General features: G+C 44.7%; 1 protein-coding gene across 1 annotated transcript in view; it reads left to right on the top strand.

Moving 5' to 3' along the window:
* The window catches only part of DNAH3 (dynein axonemal heavy chain 3), a 594,186-nt gene that overhangs the window by 110,235 nt on the left and 466,637 nt on the right, over nucleotides 1-17,314 (top strand). The window contains exons 10-14 of the mRNA XM_075319752.1: nucleotides 248-427; nucleotides 4,767-4,903; nucleotides 7,659-7,764; nucleotides 8,484-8,662; nucleotides 12,745-12,929. Of these exons, the coding sequence (XP_075175867.1) occupies nucleotides 248-427; nucleotides 4,767-4,903; nucleotides 7,659-7,764; nucleotides 8,484-8,662; nucleotides 12,745-12,929 (787 nt within the window). The remainder of the gene's footprint in view (nucleotides 1-247; nucleotides 428-4,766; nucleotides 4,904-7,658; nucleotides 7,765-8,483; nucleotides 8,663-12,744; nucleotides 12,930-17,314) is intronic.

Genomic DNA, 17,314 nt, shown 5'->3' with positions numbered 1-17,314 from the left:
CATCGAGATCGTACGGACGGGTAAGTACGTGTGACGGGGGTTAATCGTATGTGCGGCACGTTCAACAAATTGAATGTGCCGCACATACGATGGGGGCATTGCAAATCGCATACGATATCGTATGTGAAATTGCAACGTGTAAAGCAGGCTTTATACTAATATCATGGCTTGAGCTTAATTGGGTTCATCATATATATGTTACTACAGTTAATTTATTATAATCTATTCCTATTTTTGTCTTAACCAGGATGGCAATGATTTCGGAGAAACATACGACGAGATGAAATTCTTCACCCCCCAAATTCTCATCATTAAACTCAAAGTTGAAGAACCAAAAATAGCTTTTGAGCCTGTTCTGGAGGAGTGTTGGAACCTAATAAAACGCTGCTTCCAAGAGATTATTAGGAGTGCGGAAGGACTTCCTAAAGTATGTTATGTAGAGAAACCAAGGGAGTTGGGGGTATAAATGAGGAATTTAATGAGTTCTACATTTAGGCTATGTGCGCACTAGGCGTTTTTGCCGCGTTTTTTACCGCGTTTTTGTGCTGAAAACGCAGTGACATTGCTTCCCCAGCAATGTCAATGGGTTTTCAGAAGTGCTGTCCTCACACAGCGTTTTTTTTTTAGCTGCGTTTTTGTGGTGACCACAAAAACGCAGCATGTCAATTATTTCTGCGTTTTCCACTGCGTTTTTCACTCATTGAATTCAATGAGATGTTAAAAACGCAATGAATAACGCATATAGCCGCGTTTCTATGACTAAAAACGCAGCTATAAACGCAAGGGGTGGGTACTACAGTGACGTGTACAGGAAGAGGATTCCTTCTGTTGGTAAACACAGAAGCATGAATCCTCCCGGTACCGTCACCGCTGCCTCCACCTCCCGTCCTGTGCACGTCAGCTCCGTGCGGCGCCATGTCTGGGCGGGAGGTGGAGGCAGCGGCGAAAACCAAAGTGAACAGTAGAAAAAAAAAAATGTCATATACTCACCTGTCCGCAGGGTCCCGGTGCCATGCCCGCTCCCAGCTCCTCCCGGTCCCGCCGCTCTGGCTGTGTGCAGTCTCCCCGGGGCAGGACCTTGCTTGCAGGACCTGGCGCTGATCACCTGATGCAGTCACCTGACGCATCAGCTGATCGCGGTGTCGCCGGCTTTTTCGCGCCCGGCCGGCTATCAGCTGATCCTGCCGTCAGGGGACTTCATCAGCTGATTACCGGCAGCTCCGGCAGCGATCGTATAGGATCAGACTCCTGTCCAATCGATCGCTCCAGGAGCTGCCGGTAATCACCACAGCACATAAGTGAGTATGTATTTTTTTTTTTTTTTTTGCACTGATGCATCAGCTGATTGTATAACCGGCTTTTATACAATCAGCTGATGTGTGATGTGATTCAGGCACTTGATCCTGACACATCATCTGATCGCTTTGCCTTCCAGCAAACCGATCAGATGATATTGGATCCGGATTGGACGGCGCGGGACCCTGACCCAGGATTACTGCGGAGGGGGGTTTATTTCAATAAAGATGGAGTCACTAATTGTGTTGTGTTTTATTTCTAATAAAAATATTTTTCTCTGTGTTGTGTTTTTTTTTTATCATTACTAGAAATTCATGGTGGCCATGTCTAATATTGGCGTGACACCATGAATTTCGGGCTTAGGGCCAGCTATACAGCTAGCCCTAACCCCATTATTACCTAGCTCGCCACCCGGCTTCAGGGCAGCTAGAAGAGTTGGATACAGCGCCAGAAGATGGCGCTTCTATGAAAGCGCCATTTTCTGGGGTGGCTGCGGACTGCAATTCGCAGTGGGGGTGCCCAGAAAGCATGGGCACCCTGCACTGTGGATTCCAATCCCCAGCTGCCTAGTTGTACCCGGCTGGACTCAAAAATTAGGCGAAGCCCACGTCATTTTTTTTTTTAATTATTTCATGAAATAATTAAAAAAAAAGGGCTTCTCTATATTTTTGGTTCCCAGCCGGGTACAAATAGGCAGCTGGGGGTTGGGGGCAGCCCGTACCTGCCTGCTGTACCCGGCTAGCATACAAAAATATGGCGAAGCCCACGTCATTTTTTTTTTCTTTTTGGGCAAAAAACTGCATACAGTCCTGGATGGAGGATGCTGAGACTTGTAGTTCTGCAGCTGCTGTCTGCTCTCCTGCATACACTAGTGAATGGAGGATGCTGAGACTTGTAGTTCTGCAGCTGCTGTCTGCTCTCCTGCATACACTAGTGAATGGAGGATGCTGAGACTTGTAGTTCTGCAGCTGCTGTCTGCTCTCCTCCATACACTAGTGAATGGAGGATGCTGAGACTTGTAGTTCTGCAGCTGCTGTCTGCTCTCCTCCATACACTAGTGAATGGAGGATGCTGAGACTTGTAGTTCTGCAGCTGCTGTCTGCTCTCCTCCATACACTAGTGAATGGAGGATGCTGAGACTTGTAGTTCTGCAGCTGCTGTCTGCTCTCCTGCATACACTAGTTCTGCAGCTGTCTGCTCTCCTGCATACAATGAACATTTTGAAGAAGGAAATGACATCAGACCTTTTTTTTTTTCATCAACAATCTTTAATGGCATTGTGCACTGATTAAAAACGCAGTGAGCAAAAACGCAGCAAAAAACGCACCAAATCGCGGCAAAAACGCATGCGTTTTTGCCGCGTTTTTTTAGCCGCGGGTGCGTTTTTTAGACAAAAACGCACATAAAAACGCAGCGTGAAAAAAACGCCTAGTGCGCACATAGCCTTAAAGGGGTTTTCTGGCCTCAGGCTACAAATCTGCAGTCACTCTTATGTAACTGCAGACTTGTGGATTCTCACATTGCGCACACTGTGCACTGTGAGGATTCTCCAGTGCTGGCATTAGGAGTAGTGGGTGCATGACCACAAGTGTTTAATTTGCATACATGCAGTCACGGGCCAATTAGATGGGCGCAGCCTTGCTCACTGCAAGTCTTTCAGCGGCAGTGGATACAGTCTAGTTGGAATGTGGCCAGAAGTATGCAAATCAGATACTTGAGATTACATGACCATCTGCTCCCAAAACTGGCATCAGAGAATCCTTACAGCTCGCTATGTAAAAAACACTTTGTGCAGTAAAAATATCCAGCTGTCATGCAATGTTCGGCTCTGCAGGCACTTGGTGGCACGGCGGCGTCGGACACTGTTCACACTATAGAGTCTGACACCTGATGCTTCAAAGTTGTTCAGCCAGAGCCGGATGTTTGCTGATTCAGGTTCACTGGTCTTCAGCCCTGCAGGAGTTAATTCCTGCAGACTGGTGAGCAGAAACTAGGAGCTCAGCTTGCTAATTGCTTCGTGCAGCTATCTCCTTCCTATTAAAGGTACTGGTTTCTTTCTGTCTGCGCCATTAATAGTTCCAGCTTGTGCAGCGATTCCGGTCTTATTGTGGTGATCCTCTTTTGGTGATCAGTGATGTGTTTTTTGTGCTATGTCGAATTTTCCCGGTTGTCAATTTACTTACCCCTTTTATGCTATTTTCCCCTGTGCACATATTGTCGCTCCTTTGTGTTGGGTTGCTGTGTGTATCAGTTTTGGTTTCTCCTCTGTCCGTGTTTAGTTGTGGGGTTTGGTACCACGGTCCTGGCTTACACCTTGGGTGTAGGAGGGAGAGGGGAGTTATACCAGGGCTTGGACAGACGTTAGGGCCACGCTGGCGACTCAGACATCACTACTATCAAGCGTACCTCTGAGCTAAGGAACAGCTTATGGTCCCCAGTCTGAGGGCCAGCCTAGGTATCCCCACTCTTTCACTCGGCCCTGTGACCACAGCATAAGAAACTCATCGCAGGATCTTGACTTAAGGGATTAGCCGCCATCATTAATGTTTAGCAGCGACTCTCATAGAGAACATAAGAGAGCTCAGCAGAGTGTGTGGGAGAGCGCGGATGAGATAGCTGACATTGAACCACCATTCATCCAACAACTTTCTAAAGTATATAAGAGGCTGTTTGGGTTCCCTTTCTAGTGAACCTGAGCTACCATTCATCTGTAATGCTACATCTTGTCAGAACAGGCTGGATCGCCATGGCTTTGCCATAATTGTACAAAATGTTTGTACCCTCCCATTTTAGACAGGGTTCTCGTTGATGAGATAATCCAGTCTCCTGCAATAGAGATCCATAATTTTCTGTATATTTCAATGAAATATGTTACGTACCAGCACATGAAGTGACTGTGGCACGTCTAGTAACTGATGGTGCACAAACCTGTAATGTGAAGACTCATACTTGGCACTGCCAAGTATGTGTCTTCATGTTAAGTACCAGCCTAGTTCATGAAAAATATTATAAACAACCTTTGGTCCACCTTTTGAAAAAAGCAGGGTAGTCTGAAGTCCTGTCATCCATCTGTCACATTGGTTACAAATGCTATCTATCAACATTTACCATCTGGCACACCACTGCCCTGATAATGTCAAGGTGGAAGCTATCTATTCATACATTGACCTTTTATTAATATTTATCCACCCTCCCCCTGGACTTGATTTATTACTGCCACTCCGTGTTGTATGGTAATACATTTTCTATAAGACATATATTCCCTGGACATAATCCTGCTCCCATCAGAATTTTGAATATTATATATACCGTAATTCATGGATATTAGTAGTTTGGGAAATTCATTATTGCCGACCCTCAACATCTCCAGCAAATTGTGTGCCGAGCCGTTATGTGTCATACTTAACAAATCGAGACCTGCAAGATTCTTAATCCCCTTACTTAAATCAAAGTTTAATCTTCATTTACAGGTTGAAGTTGAGCTTTTTCCAGATCTTCAAGTAGAGAACCTTATTCTGAGCTCTGTAAGGCAAGAGGAATCCTTAGTGTCTGAATATATTAACAAGACCAGAGAGATCTTTAATATGAATATAATCGGCCCACAAAAGTAAGTTTTGCTAGCTCTATCTATCTATCTATCTATCTATCTATCTATCTATCTATCTATCTATCTATATCTACAGTGCCTTGTGAAAGTATTCGTCCCCCTTGAATTTTTCAACCTTTTCTCACATTTCAGGCTTCAAACATAAAGATAAAAATGTTAATGTTCTAGTGAAGAATCAACAACAAGTGGGACACAATTTGAAGATGAACGAAATTTATTGTTTATTTTAAACTTTTTTAAAAAATAAATAACTGACAATTGGGGCGTGCAATATTATTCAGCCTCTTTACTTCCAGTGCAGTAAACTCACTCCAGAAGTTCTTGAGGATCTCTGAATGATCCAATGTTGTCCTAAATGACTGATAATGATAAATATAAGCCCCCTGTGTGTAATCTAGTCTCTGTATAAATGCACCTGCTCTGCGATAGTCTCAGTGTTCTGTTTAAAGCGCAAATAGCATCTTGAAGACCAAGGAACACAACAGGCAGGTCCGTGATATTGTTGTGGAGAAGTTTAAAGCTGGATTTGATTACAAAAAGATTTCCAAAACGTTAAACATCCCAAGGAGCACTGTGCAAGCGATCATATTGAAATGGAAGGAGTATCATACCACTGCAAATCTACCAAGACCCGGCCGTCCCTCAAAACTTTCATCTCAAACAAGGAGAAGACTGATCAGAGATGCAGCCAAGAGGCCCATGATCACTCTGGATGAACTGCAGAGATCTACAGCTGAGGTGGGAGAGTCTGTCCATAGGACAACAATCAGTCGTACACTGCACAAATCTGGCCTTTATGGGAGATTGGCAAGAAGAAAGCCATTTCTCAAAGATGTCCATAAAAAGTGTCGTTTAAAGTTTGCCACAAGCCACCTGTGAGACATCAAACATGTGGAAGAAGGTGCTCTGGTCAGATAAAACCAAAATCAAACTATTTGGGCACAATGCCAGACAATATGTTTGGCGTAAAAGCAACACAGCTCATCACCCTGAACACACCATCCCCACTGTCAAACATAGTGGTGGCAGCATCCTGGTTTGTGCCTGCTTTTCTTCAGCAGGGACAGGGCAGATGGTTAAAATTGATGGGAAGATGGATGGAGCCAAACACAGGACCATTCTTGAAGAAAACCTGTTGGAGTCTGCAAAAGACATGAGACTGGGACGGAGATTTGTCTTCCAACAAGACATTGATCCAAAACATAAAGCAAAATCTGCAATGGAATGGTTCACAATTAAACGTATCCAGGTGTTAGAATGGCCAAGTCGAAGTCCAGACCTGAATCCAATCGAGAAACTGTGGAAAGACCTGAAAACTGCTGTTCACGAACGCTCTCCATCCAGCCTCATTCAGCTCGAGGTATTTGTAAAGGAAGAATGGGCAAGAATTTTAGTCTCTCGATGTGCAAAACTGATAGACACATACCCCAAGAGACTTGCAGCTGTAATCGCAGCAAAAGGTGGCGCTACAAAGTATTAACTTAAAGCGGATGAATAATATTGCACGCCACACTTTTCTGTTATGTATTTTTTACAAAACTTTATAATAAGCAATACATTTTCATTCAACTTCACAATTGTGTCCCACTTGTTGTTGATTCTTCACCATAACATTAAAATTTTTATCTTTATGTTTGAAGCCTGAAATGTGGGAAAAGGTTGAAAAATTCAAGTGAGCTGAATACTTTCGCAAGACACTGTATATAAATCTGGTATCACTGTAATCTTACTGACATGAGGAATAAAGCCGCCTTATCACTTATACTGCAAACTGAACAGCTCAAAACATAGTAAAAGTCATTTCTTCAACTGTTGGTGTTATGTTAATTCTGCCTCCCAAAGATCGCAGTAAGGCTCAGCTTACATTTATCCTGCGCTCTACACTAAGCGCTTACACCAGAAATTACATGTAAATCGCTGAAAATCGTGATTCACACAAAATTCCCCAATGATATCTCACTGATGAGGTAGGACTGCCCATCTGGCCTGTGATCCGTCGGTGTCCATCTTTTTAGACATGCACAAAAGTGCGGTCAACAACAGTTTTGTGCACTTTTGAAAAGACAGATACTGCTGAACAGAGGCCAAACTGAGTCCGGAGTAACTGTGCTGCCTTATTAGTGAATGGATCCTTCGGGGGTTTCACCTGCATCACGTATTTTGAAGATGTAGATGGAAACCCTGATGTAAGTGCTCAGCATAGATCACAGGATAAAAAAGTGAACTGATCGAAAAAGCTCTGTACCAAAATCCCCACCAAACAGCATTCAACTCAACCCACAAAATCACAAGTCTCCACTCAGATCTGTCATGTATTGATGGAAATAATATAAGGGGCTTTCATTTTACTGGTAGCACAAAAGCTCTAAAAAAGTGCTTTGCTTCCCCCTCACCCCCCCCCAAAAAAAAAAAAATAAATCCAGCAAACTCTGCGCTTCCAAATTTAATTGCCCCCCACCCTTGTGAGCACCACAATGTGTCTTAACCACAGTTAGCGTTCACATATTTGCCCATCAATACTCATAAAGTGATACTGGTCGGAAATTAAAAAATTGGCCTGATCATGAAGGTGAAAACAGACTGGGAGAGGTGAAGGGGTTAATGTAGGCACTGATCTTTTAGTTTTGTAGCATTGATGTGGCCTCCACTTTATTACGGTATATCACATAATTCTATGGACTGGGGATATTTCATGGGAAAATACTTTTCTCCAATATTCTGCTTTTGAAGCTTTTCCGATCTCCTTTTCCCTTAGGTATCTAAATGTTTATAAAAAATACAACGATCTTTTGAACAATAAAGCTCAACAAGATATTATGGGGTTCCTTAAGGAAGAACATTCACTGCAGGCCTTCACTAAGGTAATGAGAAATGAAAGGATCGTTTCTGCTTCAGATGTCCTTGTACAGGGCCATAGAATTAGGATTTATTCAAAGATTTGGGTGATCTGTCCTATATTTAATGGTATAAAAGTTGGCTTTATCCAAAATAAAATATATAGTTATATATGATAAGATATTAAAGAAATCACTTGTGTAAAATGTATTCAAAAATAAAGAATAAGTCACAGATATAAGGACATCAAGAGGTATAGTCTCTGGGAATAAGTATATAGTGGTACTATCATGCTGATTCTAAACATACTAAAGGTATGTATAGAATCACCATGATAGTGCCAGTATAGCACTGGCTTTAGTTTATATAGGAAAATATCTGTTTTGTTTTGTTTTTTTTGTTTGCATGGTATCATATTTACCAATTACATAAGCAGCCTATCAGCGGTAGCCTATCCACTAGGCAAGGAGTGCAGCACTTACAAGCTCTTTTCTATAGAGCTTGTTAGTGCTGCTCTGAATCAGACAGGATTTGACAAGCTTTTCTGTACATTATACCTATCCTGTGACATTATCATGCACATTTTTTCTCTACTGTGGCATGATTTTACATTGTTATTATTATTATTATTATTATTTGATGGTAACTACCATAGTAATATTACATTCCTTCCAAAATAACAGTATGTTGAACTGTAATAATATTAATAGTTTTTAATTGAGACTTGCTAATTTCTTATGCACAGAAAATCAATAACCTATCACAGCTACGTGGAGAAATTGCATCCATGCATGTTACTGTTCCTCTGGCCATGTTCTGTTTGGACTCCTTGCGTCTCAATGAGGATCTCTGTGCCAGGGCCCAAAAACTGAAGGATCGTCTTATTCAGTTTGAAGTGGATGAAAACAGGGAGCTCAATAAGAGGTGAGATATAGGCGCGTATGGATGTTTAATTCTTGTATACATGGCACCACAGAGGAATAGCCCGTACTGCTGCTCCAAAGGGGCTCAAGGGAGGGCAGCATGACTAGGAGGGATGCCAGGCCATAGGGTCAGTGAGGGGTTAATGTGTAAAGTTAGTTTGAGCGGGAAATCTGGGGGTGGAACTAAGGGGCAGTTAGGACTAGGGGTCAGTTTGATTGGTCAGGGGGTGGTACTGGGAGGGGGTCATATATAGGTCAGGTCAGGGGAGGGGGTGGGCATTCCTACTTGGACGGTGACTGGAATCGTTCCCGCCCGCCCGCTCTGAAGATTGATTCAACATTGATGACGAAGAGGAGGAAGATCGTGATCTGTCGCAGCGGCGGAAAGGAGGGGGGTGTCTGAAGGTGGGGGTTGCACAGAGGAGAGGACGGAACCCAGTGCCGGAGCGGGTTACCTCTAACGGTGCAAATGTTTGGTTAAACGGGTCCTTGCTGGGTTGAGTCTCAGCGGGACATGGTGTGGGCAACATCTGGCCAGGGCTCCCGAGTCGGTGTGTTGCGGCTGAGGGTCAGGAGGTGGGCCGATGTTGCAAGGAACAGTTTTGGTCAACCTTCAGGTACCCCCCCCTCCTTTGGGTTTTCTTCAATGAAGATTTGTATTGTTATGTTGCTTAATTCTGTTATTAATAAATGGGGCTGCTGTGGCCTTTATATCCAATGTCACGCAGTGTTTGAGTTTGTTTTAGATAAGAACCACAATGGGTATGGGATGTTGGGTAAATGGAAAAGGCCTTTAGTCAGACATTCCGGAGTCATGTATAATCACTCACATAATCTGATATCTTTCTCTCATGCACATGCTGGGGCTGGTTTCATTGAGGCCGTGTGTGTGTGTGTGTGTGTGTGTGTGTGTGTGTGTGTGTGTGTGTGTGTGTGTGTATATATATATGGGATGGTCTTCTGAAAGAGGTGGCCTATCGGGGAAGTATCATTATACAAGCAACTCAGGCATTCAATCCAAAAAGCAGACTATGCTCGTAATAGCCTGTAATGAGCTCATTTATAGCATTTCAAAGGTTTACGGTATTATTCACTATAAATGTGTAGCCGGTGATTACATAAGTGATATTTGTTTTCCTTTCATCATCTGTCATCCGTTCCGTGTTCCTCGGTAATGCATCCTTTTAGACTTGTTAGCTCTGTGATCTAACATGACAGCAGAGCGTTACTATTAATTATATGTTGTTGATTTTCTATCCTTTTGATTAAGGTGAGATAAAAAAAATAATAATAATAATCAACATGAAGTGCACAATGGATGTTTTTTCTTTCTAATGTACCTAATGGACTGGTTATTTGATATTCTGGCCTTTGTGTTATGAGTAATTGGAAAGTTCATGTAAGGGTTATTCCTATCTTGCACATTTAGGCATATCCACAAACTACGGGACCTGCATCTAGCGCCAAAAAGCAGGGCCCTGTTATTGGAGAGGTGATCGGAAATCCCATTCTTTTGTATAGGAATCCCAACCAAATTTCTTCTGCCAGCCCCATTATTGAGGTAGATGTGGGTCCCTTTGGCAGGACTATAGCTATGAAACATTTATGGCATATCTTTTTGATATCAATATTGGAATATGGGACTACCCCTTTAATGATGGAATTTTAAGGTGGTCTGTTAAGTAGCTTTTGTTGCCACAATGTAATACTCACGGCCAGTGTAGAGGCAGTAAGCAGGAGTAGGGGACCTACTGGACCACAGGGGGACCTGGGTTTACCTTTTAGTGTGAGGGGCTTGACTAAGTGCCTACCGCAGGCGGACACCAGTCACCACTCCCAGTGTAGTGACTGGGACTGTGTCAGCTAACCCCCAGGAAAGGAGACGGACTCGGGTATAGTCATGGGTGCAGGCAGGTACAGGTCGGTTGGCTGAGGCAGACAGGCAGGCGGGTAGAGACAGGTATGGTGTGTACTGCAGGGACAGGTGACGTACACAGGGATAATGGGACAGGAGCTCGGGACCTGACAACTAGCCAGCAGACTGGTTGCCAAACTAACTAAGGATGTTGTGCAGGCCCTTCCTCTAATGGGAGGGTGCCTTAAATACAAAGTGCCTCTCAGCCATAAGATGAGAGGCATTTCCTTGAAATGGCGTGCCAGCCCTTTTATGAGGAGGGCCGGTGTGCATACATGCACCCTAAAGGCCCCGTCACACGCAACGATATATCGTGCGATCGCACCCGCCCTCGTCGTTTCTGCGTCACGGGCAATTAGTTGCCCGTGGCGCACAATGTCGGTAATCCCCGTCACACGTACTTACCTCCCTCACGACGTCGCTGTGGGCGGCGAACATCCTCTTCCTGAAGGGGGAGGGACGTTTGGTGTCACAGCGACGTCACACCGCGGCCGCCCAATAGAAGCGAAGGGGAGGAGATGAGCGGGACGTTACATCCCGCCCACCTCCTTCCTTCCTCATTGCCGGTGGGACGCAGGTAAGCTGTGTTCGTCGTTCCCAGGGTGTCACACGTAGCGATGTGTGCTGCCTCGGGAACGACAAACCACCGGCGCGCAGAAGGAGGAACGACATTATGAAAATGAACGACGTGTCAACGAACAACAATAAGGTGAGTATGTTTGCTTGTTAACAGTCGTTCGGAGGTGTCACACGCTACGATATCTCTAATGATGCCGGATGTGCGTCACGAATTCCGTGACCCCGATGACATATCGTTAGATATATCGTAGCGTGTGACGGGGCCTTAAGCTTACTCCCAGGAGACCTGGACTGCATGCACAGTCTCTGGGAGGGGAAGGAGGCAGCAGCACATGTGGATGACTGGTTAGTGCGGGGGAGGACACGACTTGGCCGGGGCAGTAAGTCGCTGTAGCATGCGCTACACACATATCCATAAATTGTGTTGCATTTATCGATTTGACGACGTTATTCACTATGCTCAATGGCCGACCATGTAACGCAATTTCAGGGTTTCAGATGCTTTCCATTTTTCTTAATAGAGGGTGGTCCTCCCTCTATGGTGTCTGTATGGAAAGTAGTTGTCATCATTCTACAACCCAGCGATTTAAATATATTTTGAAAGGGCTCAGACTGGTTCACAAAAGTAAAAAAAAAAGTAGTTTTCACCTTTACTGAACCCCTACAATTCCCATTCTTATGTTTATCCCTGGCCCGGCTGGTCTCTACTTCTCAGTCTGATCATAAAACATGGACATGGTTGGAAATACCTGCTCTGTTAATCAGTTGGTCATTGCTATTGGCATCGATTGGTTAATTGGACATTTTTTGCTATTTTCTAGTGTATCGACACAAAACCAGATAGAAATTAGCAATGAGTAAAGGGGGCTTTACACGCTACGATATCGTTAATGTTTGGTCGCCGGGGTCAAGTTGTTAGTGACGCACATCCGGCGTCATTAACGATATCGCAGCGTGTAATACTTACCAGCGACCTTAGGCAACCTCAAAAATGGTGAAAATTGTTCACCATGGAGAGGTCGTCCCAAAGTCAAAAATCGGTAAGGGTTGTTTAGTGTTGTGGTTGATCGCTCATGCGGCAGCACACATCGCTATGTGTGACACCGCATGAGCAAGGAACTTCTCCTTACCTGCCGCCGGCCCCAATGAGGAAGGAAGGACGTGGGCGGGATGTTACATCCTGCTCATCTCCGCCCCTCTGCTTTGATTGGCCGGCTGCTTAGTGACGTTGCGGTGACGTCGCTGTGATGCCGAACGTCCCTCCCCCTTGAAGGAGGGATTGTTCGGCAGTCACAGCGACGCCGCCGACCAGGTAAGTATGGGTGACGCTGCGTAGCGATAATGTTCGCTACGGCAGCGATCACAAACAATCGCATGCGCGACGGGGGCGGGTACTTACACGGTCGCTATCACTAGAAATTGCTAGCGATATCGCTACCGTGTAAAGCCCCCTTAAGGGTCGAAACAGGAGCTTGTAAGCATAATTTTCAACCTCTGGACAATCCCATTCATGAAGATACTAAAATAGTAACTGTTTGCATTGTTTATATTGACCACGCTAAATGCGTTTTCCCCTTTTATCTTTCCAGTCTCTGTTTAAAGTACAGCCGGATAGCAGACAGAGTCAGCGAGGAGCCGGCCACTACCGAAGATCTGGTTGCTCTTGCTGACTTCTTGAGGACCTCAAGTGACGTCACTGTGTATAAGCTGAAGGATGAGATCGCGGAGGCTGTGAGCCGGTTAGCATTTCTTCTGGATTACGCAACTCTTCAGTGTAAGGATTGTCACTGTACTTTCAAATAACTTATGTCAATATGATAGAAAACGAATTGTGAATCATTTTCCTGAAGGATGTGACCTCATACCTGCATAAAATTGCTCCAAATTGCCAGCCGTTAGGGGTCTAACTTTTCTCTAATTTGCTGTCATCTGCCCGTGCTTAGAGTAAATCCATCTCTAGCAGCAGAGACAACGGGAATTATGACAGTAAGCAGGGTAGGTCTATGAAGTGCTATTCCTTGTTCTCATAGAGCTTGTGCACCTGTTTGTCATGCTAGGTACGGGGAAGTACCAAGCGCATGGCGAAAGGGAAGGGAAACCCTGTGTCTACGGAGAGGGAAGATGGTGACCCCTGATCGAACCTCTGCTGGTCCCTGGTGTCCCTCACCCCGCTAGATAGGTTCCACACCTATGCGCTAAGCCGGATACCTGACATAACGAATCCATAGTGCTGGGCTCTAAATACCGAATGGATGGGATGAGCTCTTCGTCAACCCCACTAAATAACTATAGAAGACACAAGGGGGGCACACAGGGGGAAAGCATGAACTACCTATCTACAGATGACTCAGGTAGAAGTTCAGCAGAGATTTCACCAACAATACCACAGAGGAGTACAAGCCACCTGCCTGCAACCTCGGCTTGAAGGAACTGAAAATATCATCAGCACAGTATAATGAAAAGAAGGGGTATTGAAACACCAATGGAATACTGAAAATCAACAGATAGGTGCAAGACGAGCTCCTGTAGGGTCCAAAAGGGGGAGAGAGAAAATCCAGCAGGAAAGCTATCTATACTAATAAATACTTACAGCAGGAACAATGGAAAGTCAAAGAGTGTTCTGCTCAGCCAGACACTGTGACCTACTATGGCCAGAAACCACATGTCTGTCTGTCAGATGTGACACAACCATGACTTTTTCCCAAATTTTAATCTGCATAGATATTTTGCAAGTATGGTAATTCTCATCTTCTCTGCGATCTAAACTGTGCGTAGCCTTTACTCCCTTGGGGATCCTTACTTCTGTCCCTATTAGGGGCACTAAAATCCATCTGTGCTCCTGTAAACCAGCACCCCTGACTTCATCGCCTTTGATTTCTATTGATTTTGCAGACAGCTGTTAACAACATACAACACATAGGACCTGATTCATCAAAGCAATTTTCTCAAGATTGCTGGCGTAAAATTTCTTTGATATGTCACAGTATTTTGCAACTTATGGCAACAGCTCCTAGGCGGGGTGAGACAGGGGCATGACTCCAAAACTCTTCTAATTCATAACGAGCTTTGGCATTCCCTACTCCAGAAATCTTAAGCTGGCTTTACACGCAACGACATCGCTAATGAGATGCCGTTGGGGGTCACGGAATTCGTGACGCACATCCGGCCTCGTTAGCGACATCGTTGCGTGTGAAACGCAGGAACGACCGTTAACAGTCAAAATTACTTACCTAATCGTTGATTGTTGACACGTCGGTCCTTTCCCAATTATCGTTGCTGTTGCAGGACGCAGGTTGTTCGTCGTTCCTGCGGCAGCACACATCGCTACGTGTGACACCGCAAGAACAAGGAACATTACCGTACCTGCAGCCGCCTGCAATGAGGAAGGAAGGATGTGGGCGGGATGTTCGGCCTGCTCATCTCCACCCCTCCGCTTCTATTGGGCGGCCGCTTAGTGACGCCGCTGTGACGCCGAACAAACCGCCCCCTTAGAAAGGAGGCGGTTCACTGGCCACAGCGACGTCGCTAGGCAGGTAAGTATGTGTGACGGGGACTAACGATATTGTGCGCCACGGGCAGCGATTTGCCTGTGATGCACAAACGACGGGGGCGGGTGCGATCGGCAGCGACATCACTAGCGATGTCGCTGTGTGTAAAGTGGCCTTTACTCTTATTGGTGACTGGAGTAAGATTTCTAGTGTGGTGCACTTAGGCACACACTCCTTATAAGACACTCCTCATTCACTAAAAGGTGTGCACCTGTGAATGAATCAAGACCAACTAAGGGGTGCTTCACACATAGCGAGATCACTACCGAAATCGCTGCTACGGCACGGTTTTGGTGACGCAACAGTGACCTCATTAGTGATCTCGCTGTGTGTGACACTGAGCAGCGATCTGGCCCCTGCTGCGAGATCGCTGCTCGTTACACACAGCCCTGGTTCATTTTCTTCAAAGCCGCTCTCCCGCTGTGACACACAGATCGCTGTGTGTGACAGCGAGAGAGCGACGAAATGAAGCGAGCAGGGAGCAGGAGCCGGCGTCTGGCAGCTGCGGTAAGCTGTAACCAGGGTAAAGATCGGGTAACCAAGGTGGTTACCCGATATTTACCTTAGTTACCAGCCTCCGCAGCTCTCACGCTGCCTGTGCTGCCGGCTCCGGCTCTCTGCACATGTAGCTGCAGTACACATCGGGTTAATTAACCCGATGTGTACTGTAGCTAGGAGAGCAAGGAGCCAGCGCTAAGCAGTGTGCGAGGCTCCCTGCTCTCGCGGTTATGATCGCTGCTTCGGCTGCTGTGTTTGACAGCTAAGCAGCGATCATAACAGCGACTTACAAGGTCGCTGTTACGTCACAGAAAATGGTGACGTAACAGCGACCTCGTTGTCGCTGTCGCTTAGTGTGAACCAGCCCTAACTCCAACATACCTGCTCATTAAACCAGCAAGATACAACGTATTGATGGAAAGAAGATGTTACAGGTTATGCCTTCTTCTAAGAGACGCAATGCTTTAGGGGTTGTAAGGGCAAAAAAGTCTCAGCAGGTTAAGCATTGACAGATTTCCAAATCTATGTATATGCTTCCAAATTCTACTGGATGACTAGTTTTGCAAAATCATGGCTTTAAGGTTTAAAGGGAACGTGTTGGGTGCAATATGCACCCAGAATCCCTGTACCTAGTAGCAGAGATAAAGGCATCTTTAGAAAAAGTATATGAGTGAAAAGGTTTTGGTACCATGTTAGCCAGTTGAAAAATGATTGAATGTTATCAGTGAGAGGAACGAAATTATAATCTTGTGATACCTTTTAATGGCTAACTAAATTAAAATAAAGTGATGTTACAAAGCAAGCTTTCGAGACATCTCAGGTCCCTTCATCAGGCATGGTATGACAAAATATCTGAAGAAACACAAATATATACACAAACAGAGCAGAGGGATGGCATAAGAAAAGACATTTAAATAAATAAACACTGAGCTTAGAAAGTGAATCCTTAATTAGCTTTGATTAGTGGTGTGAGAGTTTTATTGTCCCAATATCCATGTAGGATCAGAAGTCTGGTGAGTCTCTGGAATAGAGTCCTCAGATTTTGTAATGGGCCATAAATCCTTCTGACAGGTTGAGTCCACAGAGTTAAACATTTTAATTAATTTGTATTCCCAGACTCTGCGATGGCTCTGTGATCTGAAGTTGCCTTTTAATATGACAACTTTCATGTGGTTAATGTTGTGTCCTGGAGCACAGAAATGTTTGGCCACAGGTAAATGGATTATTTTGTCTGTTATTGTGTGGCGGTGAGATCTCATCCTTGCTCTCAGTCTCCGTCCTGTTTCTCCAACATAGAGGTCCCAAATAGGACATATAGTGCACAGGATTAAGTACACCACGTTGGAAGAGGAACATGTGACTGTCCCAGGAATCTTATAGTCCTTCTGTGTGTTAGGGATCTATATACGGTCTTTGGTCTCTACATGAGTGCAGGTTTTGCAGCAGAAAAAGTATGACACAGTGGACACAGGTATGCACGTCACCGCTGATGATGCTGCATTGAATATCATGTCAGTACGCCCCTGTGGGTGTGCTAACATGCCAAGAGGGCGGAATTAGTGCAGGAACTACTACCCTGCGCTCATTAGCATATCATAAAGGATCTTTAGAAATACTTTTTCTAAAGATCTCTTTATGTTTGCTACTAAGTACAGGGACCGTTAGACAGGGGTACCATAGGAAGCCCATAGAGTCTGAGCTAGGTGCACATGGATCTTCAAGGTCGGTATCCACGAAAAAGCCAAGGAGATCTTGGATAAAAAATGGATAAAATTCCAGCGTTGTCTTAATTTCATAAAAAGTTTACATGCGTTTTAAAAACTACCAAAGATCCAGGCTGTACAAACCACTTGCGCGTTTCGGACATTACTGTCCTTACTTTGACAAGCCAACCCTGTACCGTGATTGAGAACTAAAATAATCTGTCAATATCAGCCCTGAACTCAGTGGTGCTATATTTTATATCACCAAAGTGAAATGATGGTATATATACAGTATAACATTTGGTTCAGCGCCTCTGATCACATAGCGGTAAATGCATTTTGCCTATTTATCGAGCGTCTACCGCAGATTTTTCTAGATGATGCCCTTTATCATTCCCTATTCTAATCAT

Source organism: Anomaloglossus baeobatrachus, chromosome 7 (assembly GCF_048569485.1).
Source record: "Anomaloglossus baeobatrachus isolate aAnoBae1 chromosome 7, aAnoBae1.hap1, whole genome shotgun sequence".
Lineage (NCBI taxonomy): Eukaryota > Metazoa > Chordata > Amphibia > Anura > Aromobatidae > Anomaloglossus > Anomaloglossus baeobatrachus.
The sequence above is the reverse complement of the archived record's forward strand: the minus strand, read 5'-3'. Positions and strand labels throughout refer to the sequence as shown.